General features: G+C 48.7%; 1 protein-coding gene across 3 annotated transcripts in view; it reads left to right on the forward strand.

Annotated features, from left to right (window-relative positions):
• Positions 1-15276, forward strand: part of BMP1 (bone morphogenetic protein 1) — a 169120-nt gene that overhangs the window by 103321 nt on the left and 50523 nt on the right. For all 3 annotated transcript variants that reach the window (XM_063139360.1, XM_063139362.1, XM_063139361.1), the window contains one exon: positions 1832-1937. In XM_063139360.1, coding sequence (XP_062995430.1) covers positions 1832-1937 — 106 coding nt within the window. The remainder of the gene's footprint in view (positions 1-1831; positions 1938-15276) is intronic.

Below are 15276 nucleotides of genomic sequence, written 5' to 3' on the forward strand. Positions count from 1 at the left end.
GCAGGAGGCCCAGGCTCAGAGATAGTCTTCCCCCTCCCTCCCCACCTCCCGAGAACTTGGTCTTTGTCGGATGGGGAGGGAGCATTAAAATTGACAGATCCCAGAGTCCGCCGCAGGGTCAAAAGGGCAGAGTTGAGAGGAGGTGGGAGGCAGTCCACTAGACCAGCTACATGCAGGCGTTGCAGCTTGAAGACCCTCCCTGAAGCCTATCAGGCATGGCAGGAAACTGTCCATTTAATTGATAGGCAACTGCCTTGCTCTGTTAGGCTAATTAAGCTTAGAGGAGAGCTTCTAGCATCCACATTTCCTTCAGGTGTGAAGAGACATCTATTTACTGAATAAAAGTTTTGTGGATTGCACAGAAGACCTCTTTATGGTCTCACACCTCCGTAGGAGGGCTTGGAATCACAGCACAGCCTTTCAGACCTGCACCCATTCACCTCCCATCCCTCTCACCTTGCCAGTGTGTATCCCGCTCCCCATTTTTTGCCCCAAATACATATCAACCTGTACATTGTTTGTCCGCCTTCCCCAACCTGTAGTGCAACACATCTGGACGGTGCCGGGTTGGGGGAAGCTGGCTGACATATTCTTCTTCTGACAGCACTCCCACTTTGCCCAGCACGCTGGATGCGTTGGCAAAGCAACAGAGGCCTTAGAAAGAGCCGTGGGGCAGATTGGCACAAGTGGATCCTGAATCTGATTACTGAGTGGTGCTGATGACTCCAGAGAGAATAAACTTATGACTCAGACAGCATTTAGTGAGCCAGTGTGGTGTATTGGTTAGAATGTTGGACTGGGTCTCAAGAGATCCGGGTTCTAGTCCCCACTCGGCCATGAAGCTCACTGGGTGATTTTGGGCCATTCACCAACTGTCAGCCTAACCTACCTCACAGGGTTGTCGTGAGGATAAAATGGAGAGGAGGAGAACTACGTAAGCTGCCTTGGGTCCCTTCCAAGAGGAAAAAAGTTGGGATATAATAATAATAATAATAATAATAATAATAATAATAATAATAATAATAATAATAATAATACAGTCACCCAAACCAAGGCACTGCCATAATCATTGTTTCATCAGGATGGAGGTTTTCACCTTCAGGAACGAGGCAGCAATGGCTGCAGCTGGATAGCGATCCTGTGTGAGCAGGAAACGTGGGGGGAAAAGTACTTGCACCCCATACTGCCTTTGAAGACGGTTCAGAAGCTGCATCTTGTGCAAATGCAGCGGCCAGATTGATAACCGGAACCAGAAGGTTTAAACATATAAGACCGATTCTGGCCCGCTCGCATTGGCTGTTTCCGAGCCCAATTCAGGGTGCTGGTTTTAACCTATAAAACCTTACACGGCTTGGGACCACCATACCTGATGGAACACCTTTCCCAGCATGACCCTACCTGTACACTGCACTCAACATCTAAAGTCCTCCTCCAAGTGGACTTTGGAGGATGGCAACAAGGGAGAGGGCCTTCTCGGTGGTGGCCCCCCAATTATGGAACGTTCTCCCTGACGAGGCTCTTATCTTTTCGGCGCCAGGTCAAGACTTTTCTCTTCTCCCAGGCATTTAACAGCATTTAATAGCATATGCTGAGTTTTTAACTGACCCAAGAATAGTTGTTTTAAATGGATATTGTTGTTTTTTATACTTTTTATTGTTGTTTTTTATACTTTTAAATTTTGTGTATCTGTTTTTAATGTTCATTGTTCTCAACTTTTGTAAACTGCCCAGAGAGCTTCGGCTACGGGGCGGTATATAAATGTAATGAACTAATAAATAAATAAATACCCAGCCTGCATTCCTCACGCTTCTCCCTACTGCTGTTTCCGCAGGGCAGGAGTACAACTTCTTGAAGATGGAACCTGAAGAGGTAGAGTCTCTGGACGAGAAGTACGATTTTGACAGCATCATGCACTATGCCAGGAACACCTTTTCCAAGTGAGAGTCCAAGATGCTATTGCTCTGTGTATTTATTCAGCCCGTACCCACTCGCACACATGGGCAGCAGGCTTTTCTTTCAAGTGAAGGCCACACCTTGGCTAGAACATTTCCTCCGTGTTAAAACAACCCTTTTTGTGCTGGAGTGTGAGTTGCCCCTTGCACATTGGTGTCTGGAGCAAATGCCAGTCGTGGAAAGAACAGCCTAGGCCTTTCCCAAGGGAAGCTAATTTGGTTTCTTCCCCCAGGCTTACAGTGCCTAGCTATTAGGATCCCGTTTTTATGATAGCTGAAATCTCCAATCCTATAATGTGCTCCTGAGCCTCACATCCATATGTACTTGCCCGTATCTTTCTTTCAGATTGGTTGGACGGAGGAGGGGTATTGAATGGCATGAAATCTGCCCTCCTCTCCTGCATACTTGCTTTAGGAAGAGATAGTGGGAAATTTGCTTGTGCTCAGGGTTTGACTGATCACCCTGTTTGGAACCCATCCCCACCCCTATCACCCAGATGTGATTATCTGGGGATCTTTTCTCTCCTTTTCCCTGTATCTGGGGTCTCCACCCTTTGGGGCCAGTAGGCACATTAGGAATTTTGAATGAGTATCACAGGCACTCTCACAAAATGGCTGCTATGGGGCTGCTTGTGCCTTCAGAAAGAGGCTACCATCTTGGGTACTGCCAGTCTCAAAGCACTCAGAATCCCAGAAAGCAAACTGCTGAGATTTAAAAAGAAGAAGATAAGGACTTTGCTCAAGAATCTTAAATACAAGGCCGAGGGTGGTAGTGGTGGTGGCCGTGCTGAGCTACAAAACATAAACCCTCTGTTATGAACTCAAAGAAAGATGGTGCTGGAGGGCAGCATCTCACTTTGCCATCATGGCAGCCTCCCAGTTGAACAAAACATTTTTAATTAAAAAAAAGACTTAAATAAATAAAAATGAGATGGGGCAGGAAGCGTGATGGGTGCTAAAAGAGTTGTCTGCAGGAGGGACTGAAAGAACTGGGCATGGTTAGACTGGAGAAGAGAAGATTGAGGAGAGACATGATAGCACTCGTCAAGTACTTGAAAGGTTGTCACACAGAGGAAGGCAGGTTCTCTTCTTGATCATCCCACAGTGCAGGATACAGAATAATGGGCTCAAGTTACAGGAAGCCAGGTTCTGGCTGGACATCAGGAAAAAACTCCTGTTAGAACAGTATGACAATGGACCCAATTACCTAAGGTAGTTGTTGGCTCTCCCACAGTAGAGGCCTTCAAGATGCAGCTGGACAGCCTTCAGGGATGCTTTAAGGTGGATTCCTGCACTGAGCAGGGGGTTGGACTCGATGGCCTTCTAGGCTCCTTCCAACTCTACTATTCTATGATTCTAAGCCGTTTAGGGCTTTAAAGGCCAGCACCAGCAAGTTGAATTGGGCTTGAAAATGGCCTGGGAGACAGTGCAGCTGACAAAGCATGTAAGATGTGCCTGCGGACCTGAAAAGACTGCCTATCCCTGCTTTATGGTATGGGGAAGGACCTGTTGCATTTTTAGCATGGGGTATACCATGACCCCACACTTCCTCCCAGAGTAAGGTACGGCAGCCAGAGCCAAGGTGACGTCTTTCCTTCCCCTCCCTCTTGCTTTCTGCTTCATACGGATAGCACTATGCCCACTGTGCATGTGATATGCAGGGTGCTGAGTTATAAGGACTGGAGAGAATCTGGGGTGTTCGGAGCGGTGATGTGGCTCCGTGCGCGATCCCAAAGACTTCCTTGGGTGCAATGGGTGAGAAGGTAACAGAGGCCGATAGGAGAGGAAGATAACAGTAGACAGTGGAGATACGGCCTAGGCCAGAGTGGGAGTTAATCAAGCTCAGTCCTATGCAGAGTTGGGGCAAATTACACATACAAATGTGCATGTGTAGGGCATACATGCGCACACACCGTATTCTGTAAATACCAGGAGACTTCTTGTCCTTCCTTCCCGCTTTGTTTCTTTTTGAGGCCAAAAGAAGGGGATTCCATAGCCAAGCCACCAGGCATGTAGGAACCCTGAAGTTCTGTTTCCACTCGTCTGACTTTTGAATAGCACCACAGTGGGCCTTTCTAAGTGCAGGCGCAACCAGACACAGGGGGAAAAACTGCTGAATGTGCTCCTGCATCTGCCTGAGCAAGAGCTGGAGAGCTGGGAAGAGAAAGAAACAGCTGCCTCATTCATGTGGCAAGGAGTACGCTGGTGCCAGAGGGCATGCGGGGGAATTGGGGGGCAAGCTGGCAGGAGGGTGGGGAGGGAGGAGAGAAAAGACTGCTGTCGGGGGCAGTGAAGAGGAAAAACTGTTGATTCTGTCTCACTGCTCTGAAGCACTTTGAAAGCAGGATATTCCTCTGAGAAAACCCCAAGGAAGCCTGCTTTGCGTCCCACTTAGAGGCCTGTGCCAAGGGGGGTCATTTTGCAGCAGCAACTGAATAGGTGTCGCTGTAGAGCGGCGCTGGTCACGTGATGGCCCCAAGGCAAACACCAGCACCCTTGTCAAAACAGCCCTGGCAGGCTCTGACAAGGGCTGGCAATGACCCGGCGGCTTCCTGCTTTCTCTAGGAATCGAGAGCAAGGTCGAATGTTTACCTTAGCAAAGCCAAAGGCAGGCAATATGGGGCCTGGTGAAACGCCAGTGCCTTTCTCCTCTCTCTCTCTCTCTCTCTCTCTCTCTGTGTCTCTCTCACGCAGAATCGTGGGCCTCTTGCTTCTGTTTTTCCATATGAGTGAGCGCATGCCCACACGCTGTTGCCTGGCCTTCAGGTTGTCGCCATGTTCCCAAAGCAAAACTCTGTAAAAGGGAGGCGGTTTCCCCTGCTGACAAACGCTTAAATCCCTCCTTTATTGTTGTTGGGAGGAGACCTACGAAATGTCTCTCCAGGTAATGCCAGGTACAATACAGAACAGTTGTACACAACTTTAACAGACCTTTTCCACATCCCCGTAGGACAGCCCCATGCCGAAACCGAGAAGTCGTCTGTCCAGGTTGCGCTGCTCAATCTGTCTTGCCATTGCATTGCATTGCATTTTTATACCGCCCCGTAGCCAAAGTTCTCTGGGCGGATTACAAAAAATGAAAAACCATTGAAAACACATTATACAAAATGCAAAAGGAAAAGCATTTACATGAAACCAAAGACAACATAGAACTGAAACAATGTGCAATGAGTCCTTGTCAGTCGTGTAAATGATGGGAGGAGCTGCCTGGACCAGCTTTGTCGTTTTGGACCTGGAGGATGGGATCCGGCATAGGCAGATATGATCCCCACAATTTAACCTTGCGGGATGTCCTTTGACCGTTATTCTCCTCCCACCCCCAGAAATGTAGACTTAGAGAGCAAATTCTGCAAATCAAACACTGCAGCAACTTGCTTCCTTGAGGCACAGCCCAACATGTCTTTGTTTACCTCAGTTGCCCTCCAATTCCTTATCACCATCTTTCAGCCTAGCCTACCTCGCAGGGGTGTTGCGAGGATAAAATGGAGACAGTGACCCTGTTCAGATAACACTCTAAGCCACAGTAGTTAAGCATTTTGAGCTAAACATTTGAGCTTAGTGTGTTGTGTGAACCATTCCTAACCATGGTGGCTATATAACCACGATTTAAACGCGTTCACTAACCATTTACTGCAAAAAGGTTAGCGGCCTAACCATGGTTTAGCATGTTGTCTGAACAGGCCCATAGACTTGAATTCCTGGCCACTGTGTGTAGGGTGACCATATGAAAAAGAGGAAAGGACTCCTGTATCTTTAGCAGTCCTATAAAAAAGGGAAATTCAGCAGGTTTCTTTTGTATGCATGCAGCACCTGGTGAAATACCCTCTTCATCACAACAGTTAAAGCTGCAGGAACCCTGCCTTCTTTTGTTTCTGGTCAAGAGGGCAGGGCTTCTGCAGCTTTAAGTGTTGTGATGAAGAGGGAATTTCACCAGGTGCTGCATGCATACAAATGACATCTGCTGAAATTCCCTTTTCTATACAACCGTTAAAGATTCAGGAGCCCTGTCCTCCTTTTCATAGGATCAGCCTAGCTCTGTGCTCTCCTCTTCTCTGTATGTACTTGTTCCCGGTGTTCCCCCTTACCTAACAGTGTGGTTGAATCCAATGTAGCTCCTCATCTTTTTCTGCATTTTAGGTGGAAACAGCTATAGCCATTTCAATTTACAGTGCAAAACCATAGAAACCTTGATGCCCCCCCCTCTTCCTCTGCTGCCAGCAAGAGAAGCCGGCAACATAATGAGAAGAGGGTAATGATCCTCCTGGCCCTCGTCAACTAGTTCCCATTCCAAACAAAATTGAGTCCACAGCTTTTTTCCCCAAATGGTGTAAGTCTGTAGAAAGCAATTTGATGAATGAGTGGATGGGATTGTAGCTAGAATCCCAGCTAGCTAGAAAGGAACTAGTTAACAAAGCCGTCATTTCCTGATCCTTTCCACCCAGCATTCGCCAACCTAAATTCCTTCAGAAGGATCAGACTGTAACCCCCATCATTCCCATGCTGGCTGGGAATGATGGGAATTGGAATTTAATACATCTGTAGGGCACCTGGTTGGAGAAGGCTGTTGTAGTCCCGTCTCCCCCCGCTCCCAAGCGTCAATAGAGGATTGTTCTCTGGAGAAGAGTCTCAAGAGCTTAGATTTCAGTAATTTAGAGATAAAAACATTAACCCTTTTTCACTGAGAGTTGAATATAAGTTGCATTGTTTTCCCAGGCCTGCTGCTTTGCATCTGTTTCCTTGCCCCCACCCCATCTGTGATCGGACCCCTTCCGCTCCTTGCAGAGTGCTGGGTTATGGTATTCCGATCTTGGCATATGAGCCAAATTGACGTTTTCTCAGCAGTCCCCTAGCACAGAGCTGCTGCTTGTTTGTACAGAGCTGTCTCTGTTGTCTGCCCGTAGAAACACCTTGCCTTTCATTTCACTATTGCCGGTGGGTGTTTTAGGTGTTGGAGGTAGAAGTCGCTAATCCCTGTAGCGTTGCATCTGAAACGCTTGGAATGGAGCCAAAGGAGCGGGGCCTTGAATTCCCCAGCTGTGGCTTGCTGCAAACACGCTCTGCGTTACACCTCTCTCTCTCTCTCTCTCTCTCTCTCTCTCTCTCTCTCTCTCTCTCTCTCTCTCTCTCTCTCATATCAATTCATGCCCTTGCTTGCCATCAGGCCATGCTGTCGTCTAGCGGGCCTCTTGTCTCTGGATTATCCTTCGTTTTCGTCGACCTTTTGCCCTGGGGAAGTTGGGCTGGCAAGCAAACCGCTTAGTGCAAGGATTCTTGCGTGCTCCGCAGATGCCTATGGCCCCTGGTTAGGAAGGTGTGGCAATTAGAATGTTTATTCTTGCTCAGCGCTTTCCTCTGCAGCTCAGCATGCTCAGGCTGGAACCGTTGTCGGTGTTACGCCTCTGGGTCTCTCTTCTGGAAAAGTAACACAGCCCCCAAGTGTGATGGATGGGTGATGATGGATGGGTGATGTTGCGCAAGGAAAGGGGTTCCCTGATCGTAGCCACGTTTTCTTTGGGCAGGGCCACCTGTGCCCTTTAGCAACTGCGACCATAGTTGGAGGTTGACTACAGCCGCTTCTACATAGCCATGCGATACAGGGACATTCAGTTCAACACAACAGGGGGCTGTTTGAACGTGGTCTTTGGCCCCAGAGTGGCTCCGAATCCGCACTGCATCGGTTATATGATGTAGCCATTGATTCGGAGCCAATGCAGGGCGAAGAGGCACAGGAAAGATGTCAGGGACTTACCCCAACTTTTCCCTCAAGAGAAAGGTTGACACCACTCTTCCGATGTCTGTCCTTACTCCATCGCTGCGCTGGGGGCATTTCCGGGAGGAAGGCGACCTCCCGTTGGTCACCGGAAGCTGCAGGAGGGGGAGGGGCAGGCCCAGCCAGCCTAATGGCTGACAGACAGCCCGCGCTGTCTCCCCCAGTGGAGATTATTCACCGCTACCCCTTAGCAGCGATACCGTGGGGTTTGGTGGCAGAGCAGCGCCCACTCGGCACTGTGAAGGCAGCCCCCTGGGGATTCCAGAGCACAAACTGGGAACTTCAGTAAAACGGTGTATGCTTAGAGCCAAGGCGGTAAGATCAAGGCTGCCTGTGATTGGCAGGCAGTATAATGCCTGTGGATTGGACTGGCCTGGTATAAATTCTAGAAGCCCGCCCTTCAGCTCGTGCCTGCTTGATGAAACAGTCTCCCCTCTTTGCTGCACTTCCAGCTCAAGTGTTTAATCTAGCGCTAGCACAAGCTCCCAGCTCTAGCAACAGGCCTCAGGGATCCTGGCTTGGAGGACACACACTCTAGGCCTGAGTTTGTCTGTGGCCACCAGCAGCCCTGACGTGGCCCTGGCACCCACATTTAGCCAAGCCTTCCAGTATCAGAGGCAGTAAGCCTATATACACCAGTTGCTGGGGAACATGGGTGGAGGGGTGCTGTTGCATCGTGTCCTGCTTGTGGGTCCCTGGTCAACAGCTAGTCGGCCACTGTGTGAACAGAGTGCTGAACTAATGGACCCTTGGTCAGATCCAGCAGGGCTCTTCTGATGTTCTCCAAACTGGTGTGTTAGACTTATCATTCCATAATATGGGAGTTGTAGTCCAACACATCAGGAGGGCACCAGGTCAGGGAAGGCTACTTCAGCCTGATGCTTTCAACTGTGATGAGTTCAGGTTTTGAGGGCTCCTTGGACAATATGCTCTCCTCAGTAGGGCCTTCTTGCTTGGCTGGGTCGTTTTTGCTTGAGTGCGGCCTCCTTTTGCTGCAGGCCCAATCCACCTAAGCCAGCCAGAGGGAGAGGGACAGGCAAATCGGGGCAGCTGCTCATTTTCTTTCACTGCTCTTTCACTCAGAGAAGGGAGGTGAACAGGCGGCGATGCCAGGGAGGAGCAGCAGCAGGGCTTGGGGGCTTCAGGGGCTGAGAGTGGGCTTCTTTCTCGGGAATGGGCCCCAGGAGAAACCCAACGACCTAGTCCCTGGCTTTCAAAGATGTTTAGCACCCCCTGTCCCAGAGACGGGCTTCAAAATGTCAAGCAAGCATTAAAGTTGGAGGCATCCTCAACGAATAGGGGAGCTTTGCAGTGGTGACATGGGGCTTCCCAATGACCCCGTGGCACACGGCACATTTTCTGAACGGCGCATGGGGAAACAATGCCATTTGCAACCACAAGGTGTAGTGATGGCCACTAACTTCTACAGCTTTGCTAGGAGATCAGACAAAATCATGGAAGGAAGGGTTTTCCATGGCTAGGAGACATGGTGGCTCTAGGCTCCCTCCAGGATTGGAGATTTCGGTATACCATTTGCTGGGGAACATGAACAGGGGTGGGTGGGTGCTGTTATGCTAATGTCCCGCTTGCAGGTTTCCCACAGGCAGCTGGGCTGGGCACTCTGTGAGCAGAATGCTGGACTGGATGGACCCTGATTCTCATCCAGCAGGGCTCTTACATTCTTAACTGTAACAATAGCAGTGCTTGGTGTCCGGAGAGCTTGTATCCCTGCGTTTCCCAGATTTGCCAGCCCTTCTCCCAAGGGCTTTGCTTAATCCTACCAGCTTTGCAAGCATCTTCTAAGAACAAGCTTGTCATTTTAAAGCCTGCCTGAGAAATCGGGTCCAGCTGTCAGCTGGGTAGTGACAGGCTCAGCTCTTTCACGACTCGGATTCCAAGATTTATAGGAAAACTCCACGCATGTTTATTCGTGGCGATGCTGTTCCTGAGACGTTATCACGTTGTTCCCTTGACAAAGTTTTGGGGAGAAGCAGGAGGAAGAGGCATGACGTGGCCGGGATGACTTGCAATGGTTTGTGGTGACGCTGGTAGAAGCCCTCCTGCATCAGACATCTCTTTGCTCTCTTTTTGAAATTCCGTTGTGTCTTTCGGTCTTCTTCAGATGCCAGACGCTGGCCCTTGCCAAGCAGAGGAAGGTGTAACAATGAGTGCAGCAGGCCAGGAAAATATTCCTGAAAATTGCTCGGGGGCAGTGGGATGGAAACTTTAAATCGGCCAGGAAAATGGCCCAGCTCCCCTTTCCCTTTTAGACTTAAGCACGTCCATATGGACGACATGAGGAAGGAAAGTACGTCCATTGGTTAACAGTGAGACTCCTTTACATTGATGGAGGGAGAGGAAAATGGCTGCAGCAGTGTAGCTAGGTCATTTTAGACCCTGGACTTACTGGTCTTATGGTGGGGGGGAATAGGGTGACCATATGAAAAGGAGGACAGGACTCCTTTCTCTTTAACAGTTGTAGAGAAAAAGGAATTTCAGCAGGTGTCGTTTGTATGCCCGCAGCCCTGCAAAGGTGACTGGGGTGGGGGCTAAAGGCACTCCTTGCCCAGGGTGCTACCTATCTTAACGCTGGCCCTGATCCCTCACCATCGGTTCTGCTGGCTACAGCTGATGGGAGGTGTAGGCCAAACCTCTGAAAGGGCCACACGCTGCCATCCCTGCTATATTGTATACTTGGGGCAATAATAGTAGAAGGAGCACTAGAAATACAGTAGTGCAGCCCACTACTGGACCGCACTACTGGACTGCAGCAAGAATTTGCCAGTAATTTAGTTTATTAATTTTTTACCACCCTAGGACACCCAGGGCCTTGCTAGACCTACCTGCAAATCCGTGCGGGAGGAGGGGCCAGCCCATGCTAGAAGTAGCGCGGGCTGTCGCTCCTTTCCACATATCACACACGACGGGCTGTACAGAAGCCCAATCGCATCCGCCATTTTAGTTTAGTTTTAAAGGGGATGGATGTGCAGGAGCGCACCAGCGATTAAGGTAAGGGTGGTGGTGGGTTTTTAAAAAAGGGTCCCCCGGTCCCTCCCCTGGCTCCGATTTCCGTCCCCCGGCTCCGATCTCTCCCCCCGCGATCGCCGATTCCCCCCCGCCCCCGATTTCCCCACCCTGGCCGCGATCTCCCCACCCTTCATCTCCCCACCCTGCCCCAATGCGGAGTGCTGCGCCCCGCCTGCCACTTTTCCTAGCTACTCAGGAGTAATTACAGTCGCCGGGAAAAGCGGTGGACCGGTCTACACGCCCACGGTCTTGGGCTCAGACTGAGACCACAGGAAATATCGGGTCAGAAGTGGTGCTGGGTTACCTCTGCCTGAGCCCAGGATCCCCTGTGTGTCATCTGGACGCACAGGGGCGAGCCCGGGCCTCACACCGGGCTAACCCACTGTCTAGCAAAGCCCCCAGTTTGTGTTTTCTCTTCAAGACACTGAAATGTATTGGCCCATATCTGTGTGCATATGTACTTATGCCCTGCAAAGATGAGTGATGTGTAGGCATCAGAAAGGCAGAGTTAAAAAATTGCTATAAATAATATGTTAAAAAAGATGGTATCTGAAATGGAAATCAGCATCCATACCCCGTGTGTGTGTGTGTGTGTGTGTGTGTGTGTGTGTGTGTGTGTGTGTAGTAAAGTCAAGTTTCTAGTCCTTATGGTCCTGATTGACTACAAAACATTCACAGTGTTTAGTGCAATCACAGAAGGCAGTGAGGGAGGGGCGTTGATGAGGATTCCCATTGCTCTGTAGAATTCCTAGGGATTCACCTGGGACCTTCTGCATGCAAAGCACGTGCTTTACCATTTAGCTACAATCCTTCCGAAATCCATCTCTATTGCAGAACCTGTGTGTTTCCATGTACAGAATTTGGGTTATCTTGGCCGTAGCTCTCATTTTTATTTTTTAAATTAACGAATTTATTTTTGCATGGAGCTCAGACAGCCTTTGGTATAAGGATCTTTTCTAGCAGGCTTTTCTGAATCTCCCTTAGAACTTCCCCTGGCAATGGAGAATATCTCCTCCAGATCTTTCCTGTATACATGAGGATTTCCCATAAGATGCAGGATGATACATTCAAGTGGAGACCTCCCTCAGAAGGGGGAGGGGCCATAGCTCAGTGGCAGAGCACCTGTTTTGCATACAGAATGTCCCAGGTTCAATCCCTGGCTTCCCCAGGAAGGGCTGCCTGAAGAGCTGCTGCCAGTCAGTGTCAAAAATACTGGGCTAGATGGACCAACGGTCTGACTCAGTATAAGGCAGCTTCCTGTGTTCCAGAAAAGCATCTTGTGTCTTTATCTCCCTTTTCCTCCCTAACTATACCATCTCTCTCCACTCCCTCAGGCCATTCTGACTGGTGATGTCCATCTTGGGCGTACCAAGCCTTCTGCCTCCCCCTCCCCATCACACACAAAAAGGTCATTCTAACATGTTGCATGTTTTCCTTCCCAGCTGGTATCTCCATGGAAATACCACCATTCCTTGGCGGAGCTACGTCTGTGCCCTTGGTTTATGTTGTCATCCATTTTCCTGTTTTGCTCAAACGCTCGTAATATTCAGCCCCACTTTAAGTGGCATAGAAATCTGGCCAAGAGCTCCTGCTGCCAACGATGCCGCTGCTTCTGCTATATGGCTGTGAGAACAAAACCCTTAAGCCATGGCCCCCAGCGCTCATGGTCTAGCCCAGCTGACCCAAATCTTTTCTGGCAGCTTAGGGAGAGAATCCATGATCTACAATTCCAGCTCATCCCCAAGTCTTATTACAAGCATCTCCGCAGAGGTTTTAGAAAAGGTTCAGGAGTACACGCAGTGCATTTCTATGCACTGCGAAGAGGACACATACAGGGAGTTGCTGGCATTATTTTGGATCTCATAAGAACATAAGAGGCGCCATGCTGGATCAGACAGAGGGTCCATCTAGTCCAGCACTCTGTTCACACAGTGGACAACCAGCTGTTGACCAGGGAAGCAGGACATGGTTCAACAGCACCTTCCCACCCATCTTCCCCCAGCAACTGGTGCACCCAGGCTTACTGCCTCAAATACTAGAGATAGCACACAACCACCAGGCCTACTAGCCATGGATAGCCTTTGCCTCCAGGAATTTATCCAATCCCCTTTTAAAGCCATCCAAATTGGTGGCCCTCACTACATCTTGTGGTAGTGGATTCCATAATTTAACTATGTGCTTCTGTTCCCAGCGGTCCGCATCTACAAAAGGGGAAAAAAACTAGTATTCATACAGTACCAGCCTTAAACAGTTCATGGCCAGTTTTCTGATTCCAAAGATTCTTTGCCCAGGGACTCTCCCTGGTATGCTTTTCTGTATTTCCTGTTGAGCACTAGGAAAAATTTCATGCTGGCAACTCCCTATGCTAACAGCTGGAAATCCAGGATTTCCGATTATCTGGTTGCTTCCTCAAACAACCCCCTCATTCCTTTTCCAAGAGCCACATCAGGGTGAACGAGCTGTGTAGCATCTGTTCACACTGCAGCTCCATTGTCTGCCCACTGCCCCCCTTGAGTGGTCCTGAGGAAATATTTTTTATTTATTTATTAAAAACATTTGTATCCCACCCTATATCCCTGGGATCTCAGGGCAGCGTACAGATAAAATCAGAACAATGTAAAACAAATATACACAGCTAAAAATGTATGAAATCATTAATAAACTAAAACCAGCAGAAAGGTTTAAAAGCAATAAGAACAATTAAAAACAATTAAAACTATGTGCAACCTTGGGGAATTTTAGCCTTCAAAGGTTTTAATAAGAAGCCATGTCTTAACTTGGCACTGAAATGAAGCCAGCGTTAGCGCCAGTTAGACTTCCAAGGAGAGAGCATTCCTGAACCAGAGAAAGTCTTCTCCCATGTCCAACCATAATGTATGTCTTGCATTAGTGGGACACGGAGGAGGACTCCTCCAACAGATCTCAAATCTCTGGTAGGCATACATAGGGAGAGGCGCTACCTCATGTACCAAGGTCCCAAGATGTTTAGGGCTTTAAATGTCATTGCCAACACCTTGAATTCTGACTGGAAGCCTATAGGCAGCCATGCAATTCTTTAAAGATGGGTGTTATATGGTCTTTATAGAATGTTCCAGTGAGCAGTCTAGCTGCTGTGTTTTGCACTAGCTGCAACTTCAGAGTCATCTTCAAGAGCAGCCCCAAGTAGAGTGCATTGCAGTAGTCTAATCGGGAAGTTACCAGCGCATGGACGACTCTGGCTAGGTTGTCCCTGTCCAGGAAAGGCCATAGCTGGCGGATCAGCCAAAGCTGACCCCAAGTACTCCACGCCACAGAGTCCACCTGGGCCTTCAGTGACAAAGATGGACCTAGGAGTCACCTTCAAAGGTTAAAAGCCAGGAAGACCAATTGCAATAAACAAAATATTACCTGTAAACCCAGAAACATTAGATTGGCTTGTAGAACGTATCCACCCTGGATGCCACTTGCAATAAGTTGGGAGAATAACTTCAGATCTTCATACCTATTTGAAAACTCACAAAACAATGACCAGAATAACAAAACAAAACTGTGAGCAGCCTATTGCTAGACATTTCAATTTAGACAGCCACAAACTTTCAGAACTATAAATAATTCCAATAGAATCATAGAATCATAGAATAGCAGAGTTGGAAGGGTCCTACAAGGCCATCGAGTCCAACCCCCTGCTCAATGCAGGAATCCACCCTAAAGCATCCCCGACAGATGCTTGTCCAGCTGCCTCTTGAAGGCCTCTAGTGTGGGAGAGCCCACAACCTCCCTAGGTAACTGATTCCATTGTCGCACTGCTCTAACAGTCAGGAAGTTTTTCCTGATGTCCAGCTGGAATCTGGCTTCCTTTAACTTGAGCCCGTTATTCCGTGTCCTGCACTCTGGGAGGATCGAGAAGAGATCCTGGCCCTCCTCTGTGTGACAACCTTTTAAGTATTTGAAGAGTGCTATCATGTCTCCCCTCAATCTTCTCTTCTCCAGGCTAAACATGCCCAGTTCTTTCAGTCTCTCTTCATAGGGCTTTGTTTCCAGACCCCTGATCATCCTGGTTGCCCTCCTCTGAACACGCTCCAGCTTGTCTGTGTCCTTCTTGAATTGTGGAGCCCAGAATTGGACGCAATACTCTAGATGAGGCCTAACCAGGGCCGAATAGAGAGGAACCAGTACCTCACGTGATTTGGAAGCTATACTTCTATTAATGCAGCCCAAAATAGCATTTGCCTTTCTTGCAGCCATATCACACTGTTGGCTCATATTCAGCTTGCGATCTACAACAATTCCAAGATCCTTCTCGTTTGTAGTGTTGCTGAGCCAAGTATCCCCCATCTTGTAACTGTGCCTTTGGTTTCTATTTACCAAATGTAGAACTTGGCATTTATCCCTATTAAATTTCATCCTGTTGTTTTCAGCCCAGCACTCCAGCCTATCAAGATCACTTTGAAGTTTGTTTCTGTCTTCCAGGGTATTAGCTATCCCACCCAATTTGGTGTCATCTGCAAATTTGATCAGCGTTCCCTGCACTTCCTCGTCCAAATCATT

This window comes from Elgaria multicarinata, chromosome 12 (assembly GCF_023053635.1).
Source record: "Elgaria multicarinata webbii isolate HBS135686 ecotype San Diego chromosome 12, rElgMul1.1.pri, whole genome shotgun sequence".
In the NCBI taxonomy this organism is placed as follows: Eukaryota; Metazoa; Chordata; class Lepidosauria; order Squamata; family Anguidae; genus Elgaria; species Elgaria multicarinata.